The sequence below is a fragment of the Barbatula barbatula genome (genome assembly GCF_947034865.1).
Source record: "Barbatula barbatula genome assembly, chromosome: 21".
Taxonomy (NCBI): Eukaryota; Metazoa; Chordata; class Actinopteri; order Cypriniformes; family Nemacheilidae; genus Barbatula; species Barbatula barbatula.
This window is the reverse complement of record NC_136784.1, coordinates 900001-919393: the sequence shown is the minus strand read 5'-3', so window position 1 is coordinate 919393 and position 19393 is coordinate 900001. Positions and strand designations below refer to the sequence as shown.

The window sequence follows — 19393 nt, the reverse complement described above, 5'->3', positions numbered from 1 at the left end:
TTCAGAGTAACATTTCGATTAAAATGTGATGAGAATATTGTTCGTTAAAAATATAGGCTATTAATATATATCATTTATTAATATTAAAACCAAAACTATTTATCATTTTATTATATCACGTGAATGTAAATGAATTGTAATTAATCGATGGTTTAACATTTAAATTTGGTTTAAATTTGACTAACGAAGACTATTTGGCAAGGATGCAAACATTTACAAAAATATCATGTCCCGAGATAGATGCAAATATTGCCATGTTGAAATATTAATTTATTGCTATCAAATAACTGTTTTCTAATAATTTTTTTTAAACATGTCCATTCACAAATTAGACCTTGATAAAAGAGCTGCATGTGTACAAAGATTTAACGCAGAAAGTATGAAAAGCACATTTTATTCCACCTTTCATAACAGTGCCATGAGAACATTTGTACAAGATACATCACAATCTAAAGTGCACAAATACTGTACAACAGAGTCTTAAATAAAAGGAAAAAACACATCAGGTTTAATAGAAAAATAAGATTAAAAGCTGAATTCAAGGGCATGCTTTAAAATGAAGAAAAATTAAAACCCTGAAATGTTTCACAAATAAGCAAAAACTGAACAAGCACGGGGGCACCTGCAGGTTTAAAGGTTCAAAACACAACATGGGAAGATCACTTCAAACAAAATATGATAGAGAGAGAGCGAGAGAATTGATAAACGATCTGAATCACCAGCAGTCTTTAAGGGCTCGTATAGAAAGCGTAATAACCCATTGCTTTATGACTCTCTTTGTTGTACTCCTCAGAGCTCAAGTCCTCGCACTTTATAGTTGGCGAAGCGTCTGTACTCGAACCTCCAGGTGAAACGCGCCGCCTCTTGCACAACATCGCATATCCGCCGCTCTCCCCAGACTCCACCGCCTTGAGGGCTGGCGGGGTCTCCATCCAGGAGCCCGAAGATGCGACCGCTGGGGCCACCGCGGAGCTCTCGTCCTGTAGCTTGTCTTTAGAGGAGAGCAGGTCGTCGGAGTACGCTGGAGGACTCGGCCGGGGCGACCAGGGCAGGCCGGTGGTCATCTTCCTCGGATACGAACTTCTGCTGCTCCATCCGGCCGCCATGGAGGCGAAAGCAGAGTCGGGGTAATAGCCCAGCGCGTGGGGGCTCTGCAGGGGCAAGGGCTTAATGCCGTAGGGCAGTAGGCTGGAGGCCGGGTACTCGCCGTCATAGGACAGGTCAAGTTTGGTGGACGCTCCGGTTTGCTGGACCGGGCCCACGAACCAGCGCTGGGCGCCGGCCGAGCTCGCGGCCGATTCTTCGCTCTGAGGGGACAGCAGGCCGTTTGTCTGCGGCACAGCGCGCTCGCTGCCGTAGAAACGGTGGTTTTGCGGCAGGTTGTTCACAAACTGGTCTTGGAAGAAGGGCTGCATGGCATAGCGGGCGCCGGGTACAATCTGGTGCGACCGTGGAGAATCAGTAGGAGAGGGGGTCAGTCTGTCGCTTTCTGGAGCCGTGTACATCCTGAGAGGAAAACCACAGGATGAGAGAAAGACAATAAATTAAAAAGATTCATACAAACTGGTACAGAATATAACAGAAAATGAGGCAGTGTTTATGAGAGACATAATTATCATCGTAGAACTGAAAAACATAATGTCTGTGATGTTTATTTTTAGGCCGGATTTTGAAAGACACAAAAAGTGAAATGCCTGGAGGATACGTTTGTGACCCCCCTCATGAATTTAACAATTTAATTATTTATTATATTGATGTATAATAGCTGTCTTTTTTATTTTTGGCTGCAGCCGTGCAGAAAAGTGGCAGTTGTCTAGAAGACACTTACGAATCATAATTATCTCTGAAGCCTTTAGCGAAGGGGTTGTGGTCGATCTTGAGCTGTGTGATCTGCAAACAAACAAAACACCAGGAGCTCAGAGCAGCACAAAAAAAGCAGAAGTGGCTGTATGGGACTGTGACTGCAGGTTCTACTTACGTCTGTGTTCTGGTAAGCGGTTACAGCAATAAACTGGTTCTCAGGGAAAGTGAAGGTTTGTGTTTTGGCTTCGCTGCTCATGTCCTCCACACCATCCTCTGTCACCTCCACGATGTGCAGTCGCGGCTGGTACTTATGCAGGGACTGCAGGACGATCATCTGTTTTATCACACACACACAAAGCATGAGTGTACGTGCAGAGGTTATGGCCAGCATTTGCAGTTAGACAGATAGATGCACAGAGGTGTCAAAGCCACACTGAAGACCTCTGAACTGACTGGAAGTCTACACGCACACGCACACAAAACCCCTGACATAAACACTTATATCTACACTTAAGATGCACCAGAAGCATCAGTTCTCTGCTTCAGAGTTCACAAGTATTATTTCATGCAACGGACTTTACATTTGGGTTTACTTTAATTTTTTTAAAGCTGGGAAGCATCTCACATTCTGTAGGATGCTACAGAGCATTAAAATAATTTGCAGCTTATAGCTGTTAATGCAAATATAAGTAAATTTGTTTACCTGGGTATTGTTGTTGTTTGCACCCTTGTTGTTGGTCAGTTTCAGTTTGCCAAATGATATTTCTTGTCTCATCCAGTGTGCGCCTGTGTTTGGGGATTCTGGGTGAACATAAACTTTGTTTCCTATAGATAAAATATAAACAATGTTTTGGGTCATATTTAATGTATGTATGCTTGAACGTTACAGGAATAATCATTCACGTCACTCAATTAAACAAGAATATTTTGTGCTGGAAATATGCTGCATGAAAAGCACATAGCTAATGACTAAGAACTATTTATTTGGAATAATTTTAATAGCTGTAGAAGAATAACACATCCACCCCCGCGTGTTTTGGAGCGTCATTCTGTGTACGAAAGATGCAAATCGCTCACGAAACTTATTTCTGCACAACATTCATTTTCAAACTAAATGACACGAGCTAGTGTGAAATGTTGCACGCTTCCTCAAAAAACGAGAATTATCGCATAATAATAATCATAGCGACAAGTAAAGGTTTTCTGCACATTTTATTTCAGTTATCTATAAATTAAAATTCGTATAAATTCGTTCGTTTTCGTTCTTGCGCGTTTCATTTAAATTATTTTTACATTAATTGTACAAAACTAACTATTCAATATTTTACAAATTAGTACAAAACATTATCGAACGAATGTTGTTTTTAGTAAAGAAAATCAATACTATAATTGTATGATTTAATTCACAAACATTATGCGATTACACAGTCTCTAGTAATATTGCCTACGTATTACAATTGTTAAAATAAATGTTGCGGGGAAACACACATTTCATGGCACAACCATAAATCTGAAATTATTTCCACATTTTTCTCACCTTGCATGTTATTGTCCGCTTTCCCACAGGTGACCCATTTTCCTCCCTGAAACCTCCAGTGGTTCGGGTCGGCCAGAATAACCTCCACAAACACATTATAATGCGCCGTCAGGCTCAGTCCGGTAATATTAAAACTCAGGAAGGGAAACATTCTCCTGCAAACAACATTGAGAAAGAAACGAAAATGAACAGAAACTCAGCACGGTAATATATTTTTCTTTATTTATCTTTCTAAAATATTATACATTTATGCTCTTAATTACTGTCCGGTGTTCAACTGAATACGATCAGGGATATTTCACTATAAAGCCACATTGTTTAACTCCATTTAGCTGAACTCACGTACCTGCCCTGTTTGGTGATGATCATCTCCGTCTGATGCCGGTGAAATTTCAGCCACAGGGGTCTGTTACACAGATAAACCTGCGCCCTCACCGCCGAACCCGGAATGGGCATCGAGCTCAAACTGGATCCCGGTCCGGGATAAGACGGGTAGAGGCACCCGGGACCCTGTCCGAACTGATAGCCGCTTGCAAACTGACTCCGACTGGCGCACACGGCGGACGAGAAGCCGGCGGGCGGTAGAACCGACCCGTAATGCAGAGACGAAGAATACCTGGAGCCGTTCGAGCCGCTGTACACCGACCCGGTCTGACCCCCGTACGGGAAGAGAGAGCACGGATTGGTGACGTCGGAGCTCGGTTGGCTTGACGAGATGAAATAGCGATCAGTGCCCAATTCGTCGATGTTGTACCGGCGCGCGCTGGAGAGGTCATCGTCCCCACTGGAGATCACCGGAGAACTTTTTCTCCCTTCCGGCGCCGATGCTTTATTCCCGACGAAGGTCTCACTCTCAGCCTCATCCAGCAGCGTGGTCCCACCGCTCAAGAACTTCTTCTGCTCGGGTTCCGTGCGGTCCATCTCCTGGAAGTCGATGTGCGTTGACCCCGGGCTGTTATTGGTGCTCTCTGAAGACGTGGACAGGTTATAGAAGGTTTTGGGTAAGTTGACAGATGCGCCAGGGAGGAGGCTTTCTAACTGCATGCTTCAGTGAAGGGATATTGAGATGAGGATCAATCGAAAGCAGGCCCAGATCAATAAGCAGATCACACCAGGACGCGGCACCGTGTGCCCCTCAGCTTGACCTCTGATGCGACACCTCCGAATTTTCGACTCTAATCTGTGAGTGACAGAGGGGTTCGAGAGAGTTTATATACGATCTCACGAGGGGGAGGAGCATCGGCCATTCTTCCGCTCTGCCCCTTCGTTTTTAATTACATGTACCCTACAAACATTTGCATATTCTTAAATGGAGAGCGTCCATTTTATTTGAATGAAAGACGTCCGCGTATTTTTAAAAGAAAAGCTCTTCCAAGAGCCAACAGTGGTTTTGTAGATTGATGTCATTTTTCTATATGTCGCAAATAACTGTATCGTCCTGAATTATCGAATTTTGTGAGAGAGAAAAACATCTAAGCAGTAAATACATTATTCGTAGGTGAAACATCCATAACTTTACATTTAAAATGTACAACCAAACATGACTATTAATTGTTCTCGACCATCTAGAAAAAAATGTGTTCAGACTAAAAACCTCTCGTGGCATTAAAAATTCGTTTCTAGGAAAATAATGAGCGTTAAATCGAGGCTGACCTCGAACCCATTTAGGAACCTTTACGTGTCTTGACACATTCTCTGAAAAACAATTACCGACCGACCTGAGAACGGTTTCATTTCAATACACTTGAACTTGGCGACCCAAAACATTAACAAACGATTAATAATGAATACTTACCACAGAAAGTTCGATTCTGGCATGCGGAGAGTTTCTCAGGTGAATGGTGAAGAGTTCAGTCCCGGGTCAGAGTGTTTGGGGTAATCACGCCGCACGTGCGCCGGGCATTTCTTCCTCCTTCACCGGATAATTGCCTCTTTTCTTCCCGACGCGTCCGAGATGTTTTGCCACAAGTATCGTAAGTCCCGTTTGCTTTTCTCAACCAAACGCATAGACGCTCATATATGAGTGAGATTTGTACGTGATGTTGCCTAAGACATTTTCCATATGATGTGTTTTTTGTGGCCACCCTATGTGTACTTCTAATTTAAAGTGTCTCGGCGTCTATTTTTGCGTTTATTCGAGTCCAGCGATAAACACAAAGTGCAGGAGATTGTTTTGAGCGCGTGCACAACAAGGAGGTGAGAGGGGCGGGTGCGCGCCTCACCCGAGGTGCCTGCTAAACCTGCGCCAATAATAACAACAAATATAGCCTGTTCAGAACTATTTTACATAAATGTATGTTAACAACATATTTAAAAACGTAATTAAGAATAATGCAAATCGGCGTCGCCTAAAATCTCATCCACACATTATTTGAAATGTAAAACGTTGGCTGGTCCAGTCGATTCTTTACTTAGAAATATTAAATTAACTCTGTTTTAAATAGCGTACATTTATTTAATTTGTTTCATTATATGTTTAACAATAATTTGTAGCTGTGAAACGTGCATCACGGTCAATAACATTAAAAAGGTGAAGTACAATTTAAAACAGGCAGGTCAAAAAGTCTTAACGATGCAAATAATGTACGAACACGTTTTCAAAACGAGAAAAAACACCAGGTCAACAGATGGAAAAACAATTGAGCCCCAGTTCACCATAAGGTAATATGTGATTGTCTTGATCATCAGGCGGTGGTAATAAAAACGAGAGAGGGGCGGGGGAGAATCCCACCCGGATCAACCCCTTTCCAAGCTCAGGGAAACCGGCCAATTATTTTTCCGTGTGAAGGAACCGGTGATAGTGAAGGAAGAGACAGCCGGGCGGGTTGAGAAAAAAACCCCTCAGTTGCCTACAGATACATCAAGAAAGAAAGAAACGGGCAAAATGACCACAAAAACTCTTTCTGATATTCAAGATGAGTAGAAGACTGAACTAAACTGACCGGGTGTTACGATGGCCGGGTGGTGATAATGGTCGGTTACCCGGAAAGGGTCACCCGCTCAGCCTGAGACCTCTTTAATGAAAAAAGCCCACCGGGTGTTCCCGCTTCATCAAACCCATCCGCTGATTCTCTTTAGCTCTTTATCGTAATTAATATTCTTTGATGACAGCCGTGGGCCAGAGGACATGTTAAGAAGAGTCACTTATACATGTATTAAGGCACAGATTGTGACTTCTTGGATATATTGAATATAAAAAAATACTAATTTATTCACATTAAATTACATTTCTCTCATTGACCATTTTTTAAAGCTTGTCCGTTTAACCTCGAGTAAAGGATTTGACCTCTTCGCCCGGCAATCTGATGCTCTGGAGGAAAACTGGAAACTCTTCTTCACCCCAAATATGTACATTTAACACAATGTGTTATTATTCAAAAATATAAATATTGAAATTTGCTTCAGATGACGATTTGGCCCATGTTGTCATCTCTTTCTTAATGCAACGTAGTCATTGTTACATTTTGAGATCAAATCCTGAAATGATCTTATCTGATAGTACGAGAGGTTGTGAGGTAAAGATGATCCACACAAAGCACCTGAGAAACCCACACACACACTCACAGACACACACACAGGACTGATTATGCGTTCTCACCTGACAGATCCCGGGTCCCAAGTGCCTTGTAGTTTTTAAGGTGTGAAATTCACAAGGATTAGCTCCCAGCGAAGAGGAATATTGAGATGAGAGCGATTTCTCTGTGCAGAAAACAGAATCAGTCGTTTTGCCTGTCTCTGCGTGTGATTCTCCGCTGAAAGAAACTTTCAGATGGTTAATTTAAGATGCCGTCCAATTAAGTGAATAGACGTTTGATAGCTTAAAGAACGTCATTCAGGTAGTTAATTGCTACATACGTATAGGCATCTTAGTTTTTATACTTTTAAATCTGTTTTATGGAGTGTGTTTACTGTGTCTGTGTTTCCAGAGACAGCGTGTGGGCAAATGTGTGTCATGTACAGCGAATGTGTGCGTTTGCATGTGTGCAATCCAGAGATGTGAGAAGAATTTGGGGAAAAGGGGCTAAAAATCTGTGAAGAGAGAGGGAGGGGGGAGCTGGAACTCAGCTGGAAACTGATTGGCTGCCAGCCTGAGGAGGAAATAAGAATCTGCTGTCCTCTCCGGTCTGGGACCTCTGTGACCAGGCGCAAGATGTCAGGCGCCGTCCCCGAGGGCCCGCCGGCATCTCCCCGACTCTCCTCCGCTCTAGAAGCATCTATCTCATTGTGTTATTGACTCAAAATACCACCCAGTCTTTTAACGAAATATTTCCCTCCCTCGTCTTCTGGAGAGAACCGTGTGGATGAGGGTCACTCAAAATCAATACGGTGCTTTTAGATGGGGCAGATACATAGGGGACAGTTAAAGTCTTAAATGTTCTTTAGTAACTCTCAGAGGCTTTGAGAGACATGACGGATGAGTTGAGATTCTTCGTGATGCTCACACAGACTCGTGCTCTCGCACGTCTTTTATTTACAAAGCGTGAGCATTTCGTTCGTTTTGATTCATGGAAATGAAAATGTAGTTAACACACAGTGGTTTCGATCTGTTAATTAGACAATCTGAAACTCAAAAAAGAGACAGTGTCTGAAGATCCTAATGCTTATCTTTCAAATAAATGTCTGCCATATTTTATGCATCACATGACAGCAATACTGCACATTTCAGGGCTCATACAAACACCCTAAACTATAATGTTTAAAATCAAGTGTAAGTGGTTATTGCTCACATTGAACAAACCTCCAATCGCTTTACAAATTACTTTTAATTTGTGCTACCTTGAAAAATGTCATTTTTAACATAACGTGTGTTTTTGATCATGTTTTTCCCAGAAGATTTGTTTGCTGTATGATAAAACACTGAAGAAGGGACCCGAACCACATCTAGAGAGCAGAAGATTAGAGGTGAGCATGTTTGCTTTGGGACAGTTAATCAGGTCTTTTAAATTAAAACTCCTGTTATTAATATTAAAAACAGTTTTCCTGGTCACTCACGATGGGTAGACGTCCAGGGCCAGGCACTTTGTCCTGTCACGTCACGAAGCTGCGAGTTCACCTGACTCGACAGTAGAATTCAGCGTGTGCCTTGAGGTGGTACTGTCCGTCACACACGCTAAATGTACTAGGCGTGTATCATACCAGAGGTCAGGCCACAGAAATATTTTTACCCCCAAACAGATGTCAACACCTTGTTAGGCTGACCTAACAAAACACATCGATAAATGACTCCTAATGTGTTCTTCTAAGAAAACATCTCTGGCTGACGCTTTAATAAGACATGATCGCTTATTAAATAAAAACGACATCATTTGAATAATTTCACATCGCACCATTATGTTTTACAGCTGTTTTCACAGATGACTGCATAAAAACTCCATAAAACAAACAGTAAAAGCGCAGCGCTTTTGGTCACGAGAGATATTCTTGCATTATTTGAAGTCTTCACCGGTGTGTCTTTATCTCTCTTGACTTCAGAAAACCTCAAGGTGAAATAAAGTTGATTTACAGCACCAACGCACAGATTAATTCCAAGTGAGGCTGAAGTTTACGTTTCCTCGTAAACCCGCTCCCGTCCTGACCCGTCCGCCGTGTTCTGTGACCACCCATAAAAGCTGGAGAACGATCAGGGTGACCCCTGGTGGCCAGAGGTCAGGGGCTGCCCGACGGGGGGGAGGAAGTCTTACCATATTGTTGTCAGAGTCCATAAGCAGCAGAAACACATGAAAGAGATGCATTCCTGCTTTATGATGCGATCTGGCCGCTGTAGACTTTGCTGGGTTCTAGATTCATGAAGGCCGTTGACAGGATTAATAGCCTACGTCTCATTAGAGAATACCGGCGCTGGGACCCGCCACAGGAGGCGAGCTGAGAAACCGAGCCATTAGAAGACGTGCAGTACAGGCTCCTGCGCTCATCTGCATGCTCCTCTGATATCTCCTGCACTTGTCGGCTCTGTAGTCTGCTTCGTCTGTGCTCTCTTTTTGTTCCTCTCTTTCTCTGTCTGCGTTCTCACCTGCTCTCTCCTGCACTCTTTTACTGTCTGTACTCTCGTCTGCTCTCTCTGACTCTGTCTGCGTTCTCACCTGCTCTCTCCTGCACTCTTTTACTGTCTGTACTCTCGTCTGCTCTCTCTGACTCTGTCTGCGTTCTCACCTGCTCTCTCCTGCACTCTTTTACTGTCTGTACTCTCGTCTGCTCTCTCTGACTCTGTCTGCGTTCTCACCTGCTCTCTCCTGCACTCTTTTACTGTCTGTACTCTCGTCTGCTCTCTCTGACTCTGTCTGCGTTCTCACCTGCTCTCTCCTGCACTCTTTTACTGTCTGTACTCTCGTCTGCTCTCTCTGACTCTGTCTGCGTTCTCACCTGCTCTCTCCTGCACTCTTTTACTGTCTGTACTCTCGTCTGCTCTCTCTGACTCTGTCTGCGTTCTCACCTGCTCTCTCCTGCACTCTTTTACTGTCTGTACTCTCGTCTGCTCTCTCTGACTCTGTCTGCGTTCTCACCTGCTCTCTCCTGCACTCTTTTACTGTCTGTACTCTCGTCTGCTCTCTCTTTCTCTGTCTGCGTTCTCACCTGCTCTCTCCTGCACTCTTTTACTGTCTGTACTCTCGTCTGCTCTCTCTGACTCTGTCTGCGTTCTCACCTGCTCTCTCCTGCACTCTTTTACTGTCTGTACTCTCGTCTGCTCTCTCTTTCTCTGTCTGCGTTCTCACCTGCTCTCTCCTGCACTCTTTTACTGTCTGTACTCTCGTCTGCTCTCTCTGACTCTGTCTGCGTTCTCACCTGCTCTCTCCTGCACTCTTTTACTGTCTGTACTCTCGTCTGCTCTCTCTGACTCTGTCTGCGTTCTCACCTGCTCTCTCCTGCACTCTTTTACTGTCTGTACTCTCGTCTGCTCTCTCTGACTCTGTCTGCGTTCTCACCTGCTCTCTCCTGCACTCTTTTACTGTCTGTACTCTCGTCTGCTCTCTCTGACTCTGTCTGCGTTCTCACCTGCTCTCTCCTGCACTCTTTTACTGTCTGTACTCTCGTCTGCTCTCTCTGACTCTGTCTGCGTTCTCACCTGCTCTCTCCTGCACTCTTTTACTGTCTGTACTCTCGTCTGCTCTCTCTTTCTCTGTCTGCGTTCTCACCTGCTCTCTCCTGCACTCTTTTACTGTCTGTACTCTCGTCTGCTCTCTCTGACTCTGTCTGCGTTCTCACCTGCTCTCTCCTGCACTCTTTTACTGTCTGTACTCTCGTCTGCTCTCTCTGACTCTGTCTGCGTTCTCACCTGCTCTCTCCTGCACTCTTTTACTGTCTGTACTCTCGTCTGCTCTCTCTGACTCTGTCTGCGTTCTCACCTGCTCTCTCCTGCACTCTTTTACTGTCTGTACTCTCGTCTGCTCTCTCTGACTCTGTCTGCGTTCTCACCTGCTCTCTCCTGCACTCTTTTACTGTCTGTACTCTCGTCTGCTCTCTCTGACTCTGTCTGCGTTCTCACCTGCTCTCTCCTGCACTCTTTTACTGTCTGTACTCTCGTCTGCTCTCTCTGACTCTGTCTGCGTTCTCACCTGCTCTCTCCTGCACTCTTTTACTGTCTGTACTCTCGTCTGCTCTCTCTGACTCTGTCTGCGTTCTCACCTGCTCTCTCCTGCACTCTTTTACTGTCTGTACTCTCGTCTGCTCTCTCTGACTCTGTCTGCGTTCTCACCTGCTCTCTCCTGCACTCTTTTACTGTCTGTACTCTCGTCTGCTCTCTCTGACTCTGTCTGCGTTCTCACCTGCTCTCTCCTGCACTCTTTTACTGTCTGTACTCTCGTCTGCTCTCTCTGACTCTGTCTGCGTTCTCACCTGCTCTCTCCTGCACTCTTTTACTGTCTGTACTCTCGTCTGCTCTCTCTGACTCTGTCTGCGTTCTCACCTGCTCTCTCCTGCACTCTTTTACTGTCTGTACTCTCGTCTGCTCTCTCTGACTCTGTCTGCGTTCTCACCTGCTCTCTCCTGCACTCTTTTACTGTCTGTACTCTCGTCTGCTCTCTCTGACTCTGTCTGCGTTCTCACCTGCTCTCTCCTGCACTCTTTTACTGTCTGTACTCTCGTCTGCTCTCTCTGACTCTGTCTGCGTTCTCACCTGCTCTCTCCTGCACTCTTTTACTGTCTGTACTCTCGTCTGCTCTCTCTGACTCTGTCTGCGTTCTCACCTGCTCTCTCCTGCACTCTTTTACTGTCTGTACTCTCGTCTGCTCTCTCTTTCTCTGTCTGCGTTCTCACCTGCTCTCTCCTGCACTCTTTTACTGTCTGTACTCTCGTCTGCTCTCTCTGACTCTGTCTGCGTTCTCACCTGCTCTCTCCTGCACTCTTTTACTGTCTGTACTCTCGTCTGCTCTCTCTGACTCTGTCTGCGTTCTCACCTGCTCTCTCCTGCACTCTTTTACTGTCTGTACTCTCGTCTGCTCTCTCTGACTCTGTCTGCGTTCTCACCTGCTCTCTCCTGCACTCTTTTACTGTCTGTACTCTCGTCTGCTCTCTCTGACTCTGTCTGCGTTCTCACCTGCTCTCTCCTGCACTCTTTTACTGTCTGTACTCTCGTCTGCTCTCTCTGACTCTGTCTGCGTTCTCACCTGCTCTCTCCTGCACTCTTTTACTGTCTGTACTCTCGTCTGCTCTCTCTTTCTCTGTCTGCGTTCTCACCTGCTCTCTCCTGCACTCTTTTACTGTCTGTACTCTCGTCTGCTCTCTCTGACTCTGTCTGCGTTCTCACCTGCTCTCTCCTGCACTCTTTTACTGTCTGTACTCTCGTCTGCTCTCTCTGACTCTGTCTGCGTTCTCACCTGCTCTCTCCTGCACTCTTTTACTGTCTGTACTCTCGTCTGCTCTCTCTGACTCTGTCTGCGTTCTCACCTGCTCTCTCCTGCACTCTTTTACTGTCTGTACTCTCGTCTGCTCTCTCTTTCTCTGTCTGCGTTCTCACCTGCTCTCTCCTGCACTCTTTTACTGTCTGTACTCTCGTCTGCTCTCTCTGACTCTGTCTGCGTTCTCACCTGCTCTCTCCTGCACTCTTTTACTGTCTGTACTCTCGTCTGCTCTCTCTGACTCTGTCTGCGTTCTCACCTGCTCTGTCTGCACTATTGTCTGCTCCCTTTAATTCTTTGTCTGCACTCTCATCTGTTCATTTTCGAGGTACTTTATTGGCATGATTGCGTGTTCTTACAATATTGCCAAAGCATTGAACATATAACAAAAGATATACAATAAGTACCAACATTAAAGTGAAATTAAAGTAAGGTGTTACGTACAGGATAAAATATGGTAAATATGTGTAAATAAACAAATTTTCTCTCCTGCTTTGACTATACTCTCGTCTGCACTCTCGTCTCTTTCTTTCTTTGTCTGCACTCTTGTCTGCTCTGCCTGCGTGCTCGTCTGCTCTCTCTTGCCCTGTCTGCGCTGTTGTCTGTGCTCTTGTCTGTACGCCTTCTGCACACTCGTCTACTCTCTGCAATTTCGTCTGCACTCTCATCTTCTCTTTCTCCCTCCGTCTGCTCTCTTTGCAAGCTCACCTATTCTTTCTTCCCCTGTCTGCACTCTGGTCAGCTCTGCCTGCGTGCTCGTCTGCTCAGTCTGTACTCTTGTCTGCTCTCTCTTGCCCTGTCTGCACTTTTGTCTGCACACTCGTCTACTCTCTCTCGACTGCACTCTCGTCTGCTCTGTCTGCATGTTCCTCTGCTCTGTCTGCATGTTCGACTACACTCTCGTCTGCTCTGTCTGCATGTTCGACTGCACTCTCGTCTGCTCTGTCTGCATGTTCGACTACACTCTCGTCTGCTCTGTCTGCATGTTCGTCTGCTCTGTGTGCATGTTCGACTACACTCTCAGCTGCTCTGTCTGCATGTTCCTCTGCTATGTCTGCATGTTCGACTGCACTCTCGTCTGCTCTGTCTGCATGTTCGACTACACTCTCGTCTGCTCTGTCTGCATGTTCGACTGCACTCTCGTCTGCTCTGTCTGCATGTTCGACTACACTCTCGTCTGCTCTGTCTGCATGTTCGACTACACTCTCGTCTGCTCTGTCTGCATGTTCGTCTGCTCTGTCTGCATGTTCGACTACACTCTCGTCTGCTCTGTCTGCATGTTCGTCTGCTCTGTGTGCATGTTCGACTACACTCTCGTCTGCTCTGTCTGCATGTTCGACTACACTCTCGTCTGCTCTGTCTGCATGTTCGACTACACTCTCGTCTGCTCTGTCTGCATGTTCCTCTGCTCTGTCTGCATGTTCGACTGCACTCTCGTCTGCTCTGTCTGCATGTTCCTCTGCTCTGTCTGCATGTTCGACTGCACTCTCGTCTGCTCTGTCTGCATGTTCGACTACACTCTCGTCTGCTCTGTCTGCATGTTCCTCTGCTCTGTCTGCATGTTCGACTACACTCTCTTCTGCTCTGTCTGCATGTTCCTCTGCTCTGTCTGCATGTTCGACTACACTCTCGTCTGCTCTGTCTGCATGTTCGACTACACTCTCGTCTGCTCTGTCTGCATGTTCCTCTGCTCTGTCTGCATGTTCCTCTGCTCTGTCTGCATGTTCCTCTGCTCTGTCTGCATGTTCGACTGCACTCTCATCTGCTCTGTCTGCATGTTCGACTACACTCTCGTCTGCTCTGTCTGCATGTTCCTCTGCTCTGTCTGCATGTTCCTCTGCTCTGTCTGCATGTTCCTCTGCTCTGTCTGCATGTTCGACTACACTCTCGTCTGCTCTGTCTGCATGTTCCTCTGCTCTGTCTGCATGTTCGACTACACTCTCATCTGCTCTGTCTGCATGTTCGACTACACTCTCGTCTGCTCTGTCTGCATGTTCATCTGCTCTGTGTGCATGTTCGACTACACTCTCATCTGCTCTGTCTGCATGTTCGACTACACTCTCGTCTGCTCTGTCTGCATGTTTCGTCTGCTCTGTCTGCATGTTCGATTACACTCTCGTCTGCTCTGTCTGCATGTTCGTCTGCTCTGTCTGCATGTTCGACTGCACTCTCGTCTGCTCTGTCTGCATGTTCGATTACACTCTCGTCTGCTCTGTCTGCATGTTCGTCTGCTCTGTCTGCATGTTCGACTGCACTCTCGTCTGCTCTGTCTGCATGTTCGATTACACTCTCGTCTGCTCTGTCTGCATGTTCGTCTGCTCTGTCTGCATGTTCGACTGCACTCTCGTCTGCTCTGTTTGTACTCCGGTCTGTTCTGTCTTGCATCGACTGCTCTTATCTGCACTTTGTCTGCGCTCCTCTTGGTCTTGTGCGCTCTCATCTTTTCTCTTTTCCTCCTCACAGTTGCTCTTTAAAGAGATGGATGTGTGTACTTCACTTCTGCAGTCATTGAGTATCAAGTGCCCTTCAGAGGGGCTGTTCTTTTCTATAAATAATCTTTAATGTCAAGTGACCCCTGAATGTTTTCTCACTTACATTAACTCAAAACAAATGAATGTTTATAAATAACAGTTCAAGATTTGTACAACTTTGATGTTGTTGGTTATTGAAACATGTCTGTTTTTATTGTATGTTCAAGACCCATTCAGCAGAAAGGAATCTGTTTTTGTTTGTGTGTTTTCCACCGAACAAAGACACTCATGCTTCGGACGACATGACGGTAGATTCTTTTGAATTTTCATTTCAACTAAAACAGCATTAGAGGTATAGTGTTCAATCCAAACCACATTTGATTTAATACGGATTGTGTTTTTGAAGGAAAACAATAAAGCGGGTGGATTAGACATGCGCGGCAGCAGCCGTATGCACAAATGCAGATTGCGGATTGAACATTCTGTGGGTTTGAACGTGTCGATGCAGTGACTTCAATCAGATGTGTGTGCTGTACTCAGTCAAGGGAACCGGACCCTCGCACCACATATAATAACATGACGAAACACACGGGTGAATCTTTCTGCATAATACTCGTAAATAACCCCAAACATGAGCAGTGTATGTGTGATGTTTCTAGCTTTGTGAAGATGCTTGACTGATCTTTATCTGATTCTGGTTAGTTCCTGACCTTTGACTGACCCCGGCCAGGGTCTGATCACGGCCTGCCGGTGACCCATTTCTCACCTCCGATATCTCCTCGCAGAATGGCGAAAGCATCGACCGGGGCTGTACAATGGCAGGTGCTAAAAGTTTGACAGCCTGGACCAGAGATACATGTTTGGTAAGAAGAGCCGGGAAGATGTGTGTGTGAATATGAAATTGAAAGCTTACGGTGTAACGAACATTACGTTGTCTACGCAATATTTTTCTAGTGCTGTTGCTTGAAAATCATACGTTAAAATAGATTTTCACTTACTTTTTTAAGTATAAACGTTGTCTCAGATGTTTAATTCCTTGGGAGAAATTAAATGGCTGATATAAAAGAAAATGACAGAGCTGTCAACTCTGATGAATGTGTTGAGAATTGTTTAAGTTCATACTGACAGTGCTTGAGATCTCTAGAGGAGACACGTGTGAGATTAGAACCTCGAGACTCAAAACGAGAGATTCAAGGGCCTTGTTTATGATTGGTTATTCAGCATCATTATTACACATTTTTGAGTAGCAAACACTAAAATGTTGCATTTTGTTCAGCCACATTAAAGGGGCGATGAATTAAGACATCAATTTTAACCCGAGCTTTTGTCATATAAGAGGTAGTCGTGTTCAAGCGAACATCCTTTAAGTGTCAGAACTGAGAACGCCCTTGTTACTGAAATGAAAACTGTTATTGACACCAGGCCCAGCGAACACCAGGTCCTGGAATGCACCTATCGATGACATAGATTCTTCCACGGAAAAGAATCTTCTCTAGCCCCGCCCACTGGTTTGCGAATGACAGTACCGAAGCAGGGGATGAGCCTGACGTTGTAGACATTGGGGGCTTATCCCAAATAATTTGGGGCACGGTCCCCCAAGGAGAATATTTTCTCCCCATTTATGGCTGCTTTATTACTATTTTTTCATGTAATTGTTCTTTGTATCATCATCTTGAAACCATAACAATACAAACGTTCACAATGACGTTTTCTCTTCTCTTAACAGACAAAATACAGTCTGCTGTAAGCCTGTAACTATGAAGTGACATCAGAAAGGTTGACTAGGAGTTTGGAGCATCACTAATATCGAATCTTGAATCATGTTGAGTAGTTTTCATCTCTCTTACCATTTTCTATGTCTGTTTTCTTACGTTTTACTACAGTCATCTTCGCACTGGAATTCATGCACGGTTTCTGTTACGTGCCCGCCTGCCGATTGGCGGAAGTTTGGTCTTCTTCAGTCTGATTAGCTGACATTCTGCTTAGCCTCTTTAATTTCATTGGCTGGAATTGCGTAAACTCTGTCTTTCTTATTTGATGAGCACAAGCTGACCTTGTGTTGACATTAGCCATTAACCGGTAATCTCTGCATCAGCTAACAGTTTTCACATCACATAGACACTTTCACAATAATAATGATGCCACTGTAATACTGACCCATTTGAAAAGCGTGTTTATCATTTAAATTTGCACACATGTAATTTAACTTTCTTTTAATTCGGTCAAATTTACTGGAGTGTTGGACTGAGTTTAGAGCTGAATTCATATTAGAAACCTGAGATAGATTCGGGGGTTTTGAAAAAGCATTCGTGGCTTGAGCCCCAAAAGCCACCCCTCCGCTCCGGCCCTCTACTGAAGTAACAGAGGTGGCCCGGAAGCAGATTAGGACATTAGGAATGTGTGGTTAAAGTTTATTTTTAAACTTTACGTTCCAGCTCTGTATCTGCGGAGAGAATAAAATAAAATGTTCAATATTTGATCCGACAGGAATGGCACAGCAATCTTATTTGAGTAAAACATATCTGCACTATGCGTCACTCTTGTTTTGTCCTGATAATGTGTAACCTAACATTACATGTCTAACCAGATTGAAAGAAGGCTCCAACTAAGTTTGCTATGCAAACTGCTATTCAGTCGTAGCAGTGGGCGTTTACTTCCACGCCTTCAATGCGGCACGCCCATAAAAGCGAGCGTTTGTCGAGCCCGCCTCAAAGTCCGGGTAGAAAATAGGCCTATTACTTTTAGATTTAGATGTTTTCGAATGTAAAAACCAAGCGAGCAAAAGTAGACAACAGAATAAATAAATAACAACGAACGACACCTTTAATATATCATGTGTCACACTGAAAATGAAAGGTCAAGTCTGGTGCATTGCATTGTGGGATACAGTAAAGCGTGCAGTGTGCTCTGGTGGTATTCTTCACGCTTCTGTGAGTGGTGTTGGTAATCAAGCCGTAACGGAAGCTTATTCTTAAAATATTGTCAAGACTAAAATGTGTGTGTTTCTTTGAGAATAATGTGCTAATTGGCAGTGTATTCAATGTTTTCCCTGTGTGTGTGTGTGTGTGTGTGGTGGACGGGTCACCTGTGCACTTTAGAGGGTTCACGCGGTGACTCGTGCGCGCGGGGCGAGTGTGTTACTCTGGAACAAGCAGGGCTTTTATCACTTCTTCTACTCTGACTCACAAACTGCATTTGGTTTCTCTGTTTCTTCAGGACGGCGAGCAGACGCAGTTTTCCGCTGCAGTTCAGCGCAGGAGCAGCCGTGTGCAGACGTCTCTGTGAGTCAGAGGTTTTTACACCTTTCTCTACGCAAGACACACAACACACACACTTTCAGTTTACTCAGGCATACGCTGCTTATGTTGACATGTTTAGTGCTTTAAATCTGACCCCACAGAGAGAGCAAGAGAAATCTCACGACCCTGTCTGTCTGTCTCTCTGTCATCCACTTTCATTCTCTAGATACAAAATCAACGTCTCACCATTTCATAATTAAACCGTTGAAAGATGGTCATTTGAATAGTTGAATTTAAGACACTTGCTGCATTCTGCGATTTTACGTGCAAAATATGTAACATGTACTACATTTGCTATGGACATAAAATAAAAGTAGTTACGGATTATCTATCTTTGTGAATGTTTACATTGTGCATCGCTTCAGCATCACGTTCATTTCTCCAGCTCTTTGTTGCAGGCCTGTTTTACTTGGCAGAGTATTGATCTCTGATGAGGAGTCTCAATATTGAAGGTGCAGGCCAGAAGAGGTCTGAGTATTTATCGGAAATGGTGTAAAACAGTCTGGACGGGCCGCCTGTCGACTGGACTCAGATCAGTATCAGACGCTCATCAGATGGGTCTCCAGCAGCCAGTTTTACACACCCAACAGGCCTGATGACAGCAGGCTCTCCTGATAAACAGACCCCCCCTTCAAAACAACACAATACAACACACACAGCACACGGAGGCATCACCTGCATCCCTGAGATTCTCATCCGTGTGTGATGCTGCTTAATGTTTAAAGTCATTCGACATCACGATCATTAAACTCTTGAAATAAGACCTCACTTTTAGAGTAATCTTAAATAGAAACCTCATAAAAACTTGACACAGTCCGCTTCAGATTTCCCAGATTGTTTCAGAAGAATTTAAAAAGGCCTCTTAAGTCATCGTCGCCCCACAAGCACAAGAAACCTCCAAACTGTTCTCAGATCAGCTGCTGCGGGGAAATTCCATCAGCACATGACAGCAGTGTGTTTCTGTGGATCGTCTGTTGGGTGTTTGTATTTCCTTCTGTGCTTCTAGGTTAGCCATGACGGGAGTCCAGATCCCCCTGAACATTCTGCCTGAGAGAGAGAGAGAGAGAGAGGTCTTGGCTTGGAGGAATTTGGACCTCTCAGTCTAGAAACAGCCGGCCCAGTTTGGACTCAGACCTGGTGTTAATATTCTTTTTTTCCTCCAATACAAATCTGTTGTGTAGCAACCCCCAGATTCTCCTTTATCCACAAACCGCACGTGTTTTTAAACGCACAGCAATAGACAGACTGAACATGTGTGTTCTCCCGTGCACATCGGGAGAGAGAGGCTAACAGGTATTTATACACACATGTACCAACAGCCAAGAGTATTCGAGAGACACTGGGATTATCCAAAACATTATAATGTAGGTTTTCTTTTCTTTCTTTACAAATCGTAAATATGATAAGTAGACAACTAGACCTAGTACGACTGTTCAATGTTTTGACTTTATT

At 44.6% G+C, this 19393-nt stretch overlaps 1 protein-coding gene across 1 annotated transcript; it reads right to left on the bottom strand.

Moving 5' to 3' along the window:
• Nucleotides 1-251: 251 nt before the first annotated feature.
• eomesa (eomesodermin homolog a) lies at nucleotides 252-6095 on the bottom strand. The gene is made up of 7 exons (XM_079484495.1): nucleotides 5136-6095; nucleotides 3687-4520; nucleotides 3341-3495; nucleotides 2507-2628; nucleotides 1979-2137; nucleotides 1829-1890; nucleotides 252-1506 (listed from the first exon to the last, which is right to left on the bottom strand). Exons 2-7 carry the CDS (start codon nucleotides 4382-4384, stop codon nucleotides 729-731), a joined length of 1974 nt encoding a protein of 657 aa, XP_079340621.1. The 5' UTR covers nucleotides 4385-4520; nucleotides 5136-6095; the 3' UTR covers nucleotides 252-728.
• Nucleotides 6096-19393: the final 13298 nt, after the last annotated feature.

What these genes read in the sequence shown, in the direction of transcription:
- eomesa (XM_079484495.1), bottom strand. Translation starts at nt 4,384, where the DNA reads ATGCAGTTAGAAAGCCTCCTCCCTGGCGCATCTGTCAACTTACCCAAA. An exon ending in ATCATCACCAAACAGGGCAG is followed by an intron (nt 3,496 to 3,686) that starts GTACGTGAGTTC and finishes TGTTGTTTGCAG; the next exon opens with GAGAATGTTTCCCTTCCTGA. An exon ending in AGCGGACAATAACATGCAAG is followed by an intron (nt 2,629 to 3,340) that starts GTGAGAAAAATG and finishes TTTTATCTATAG; the next exon opens with GAAACAAAGTTTATGTTCAC.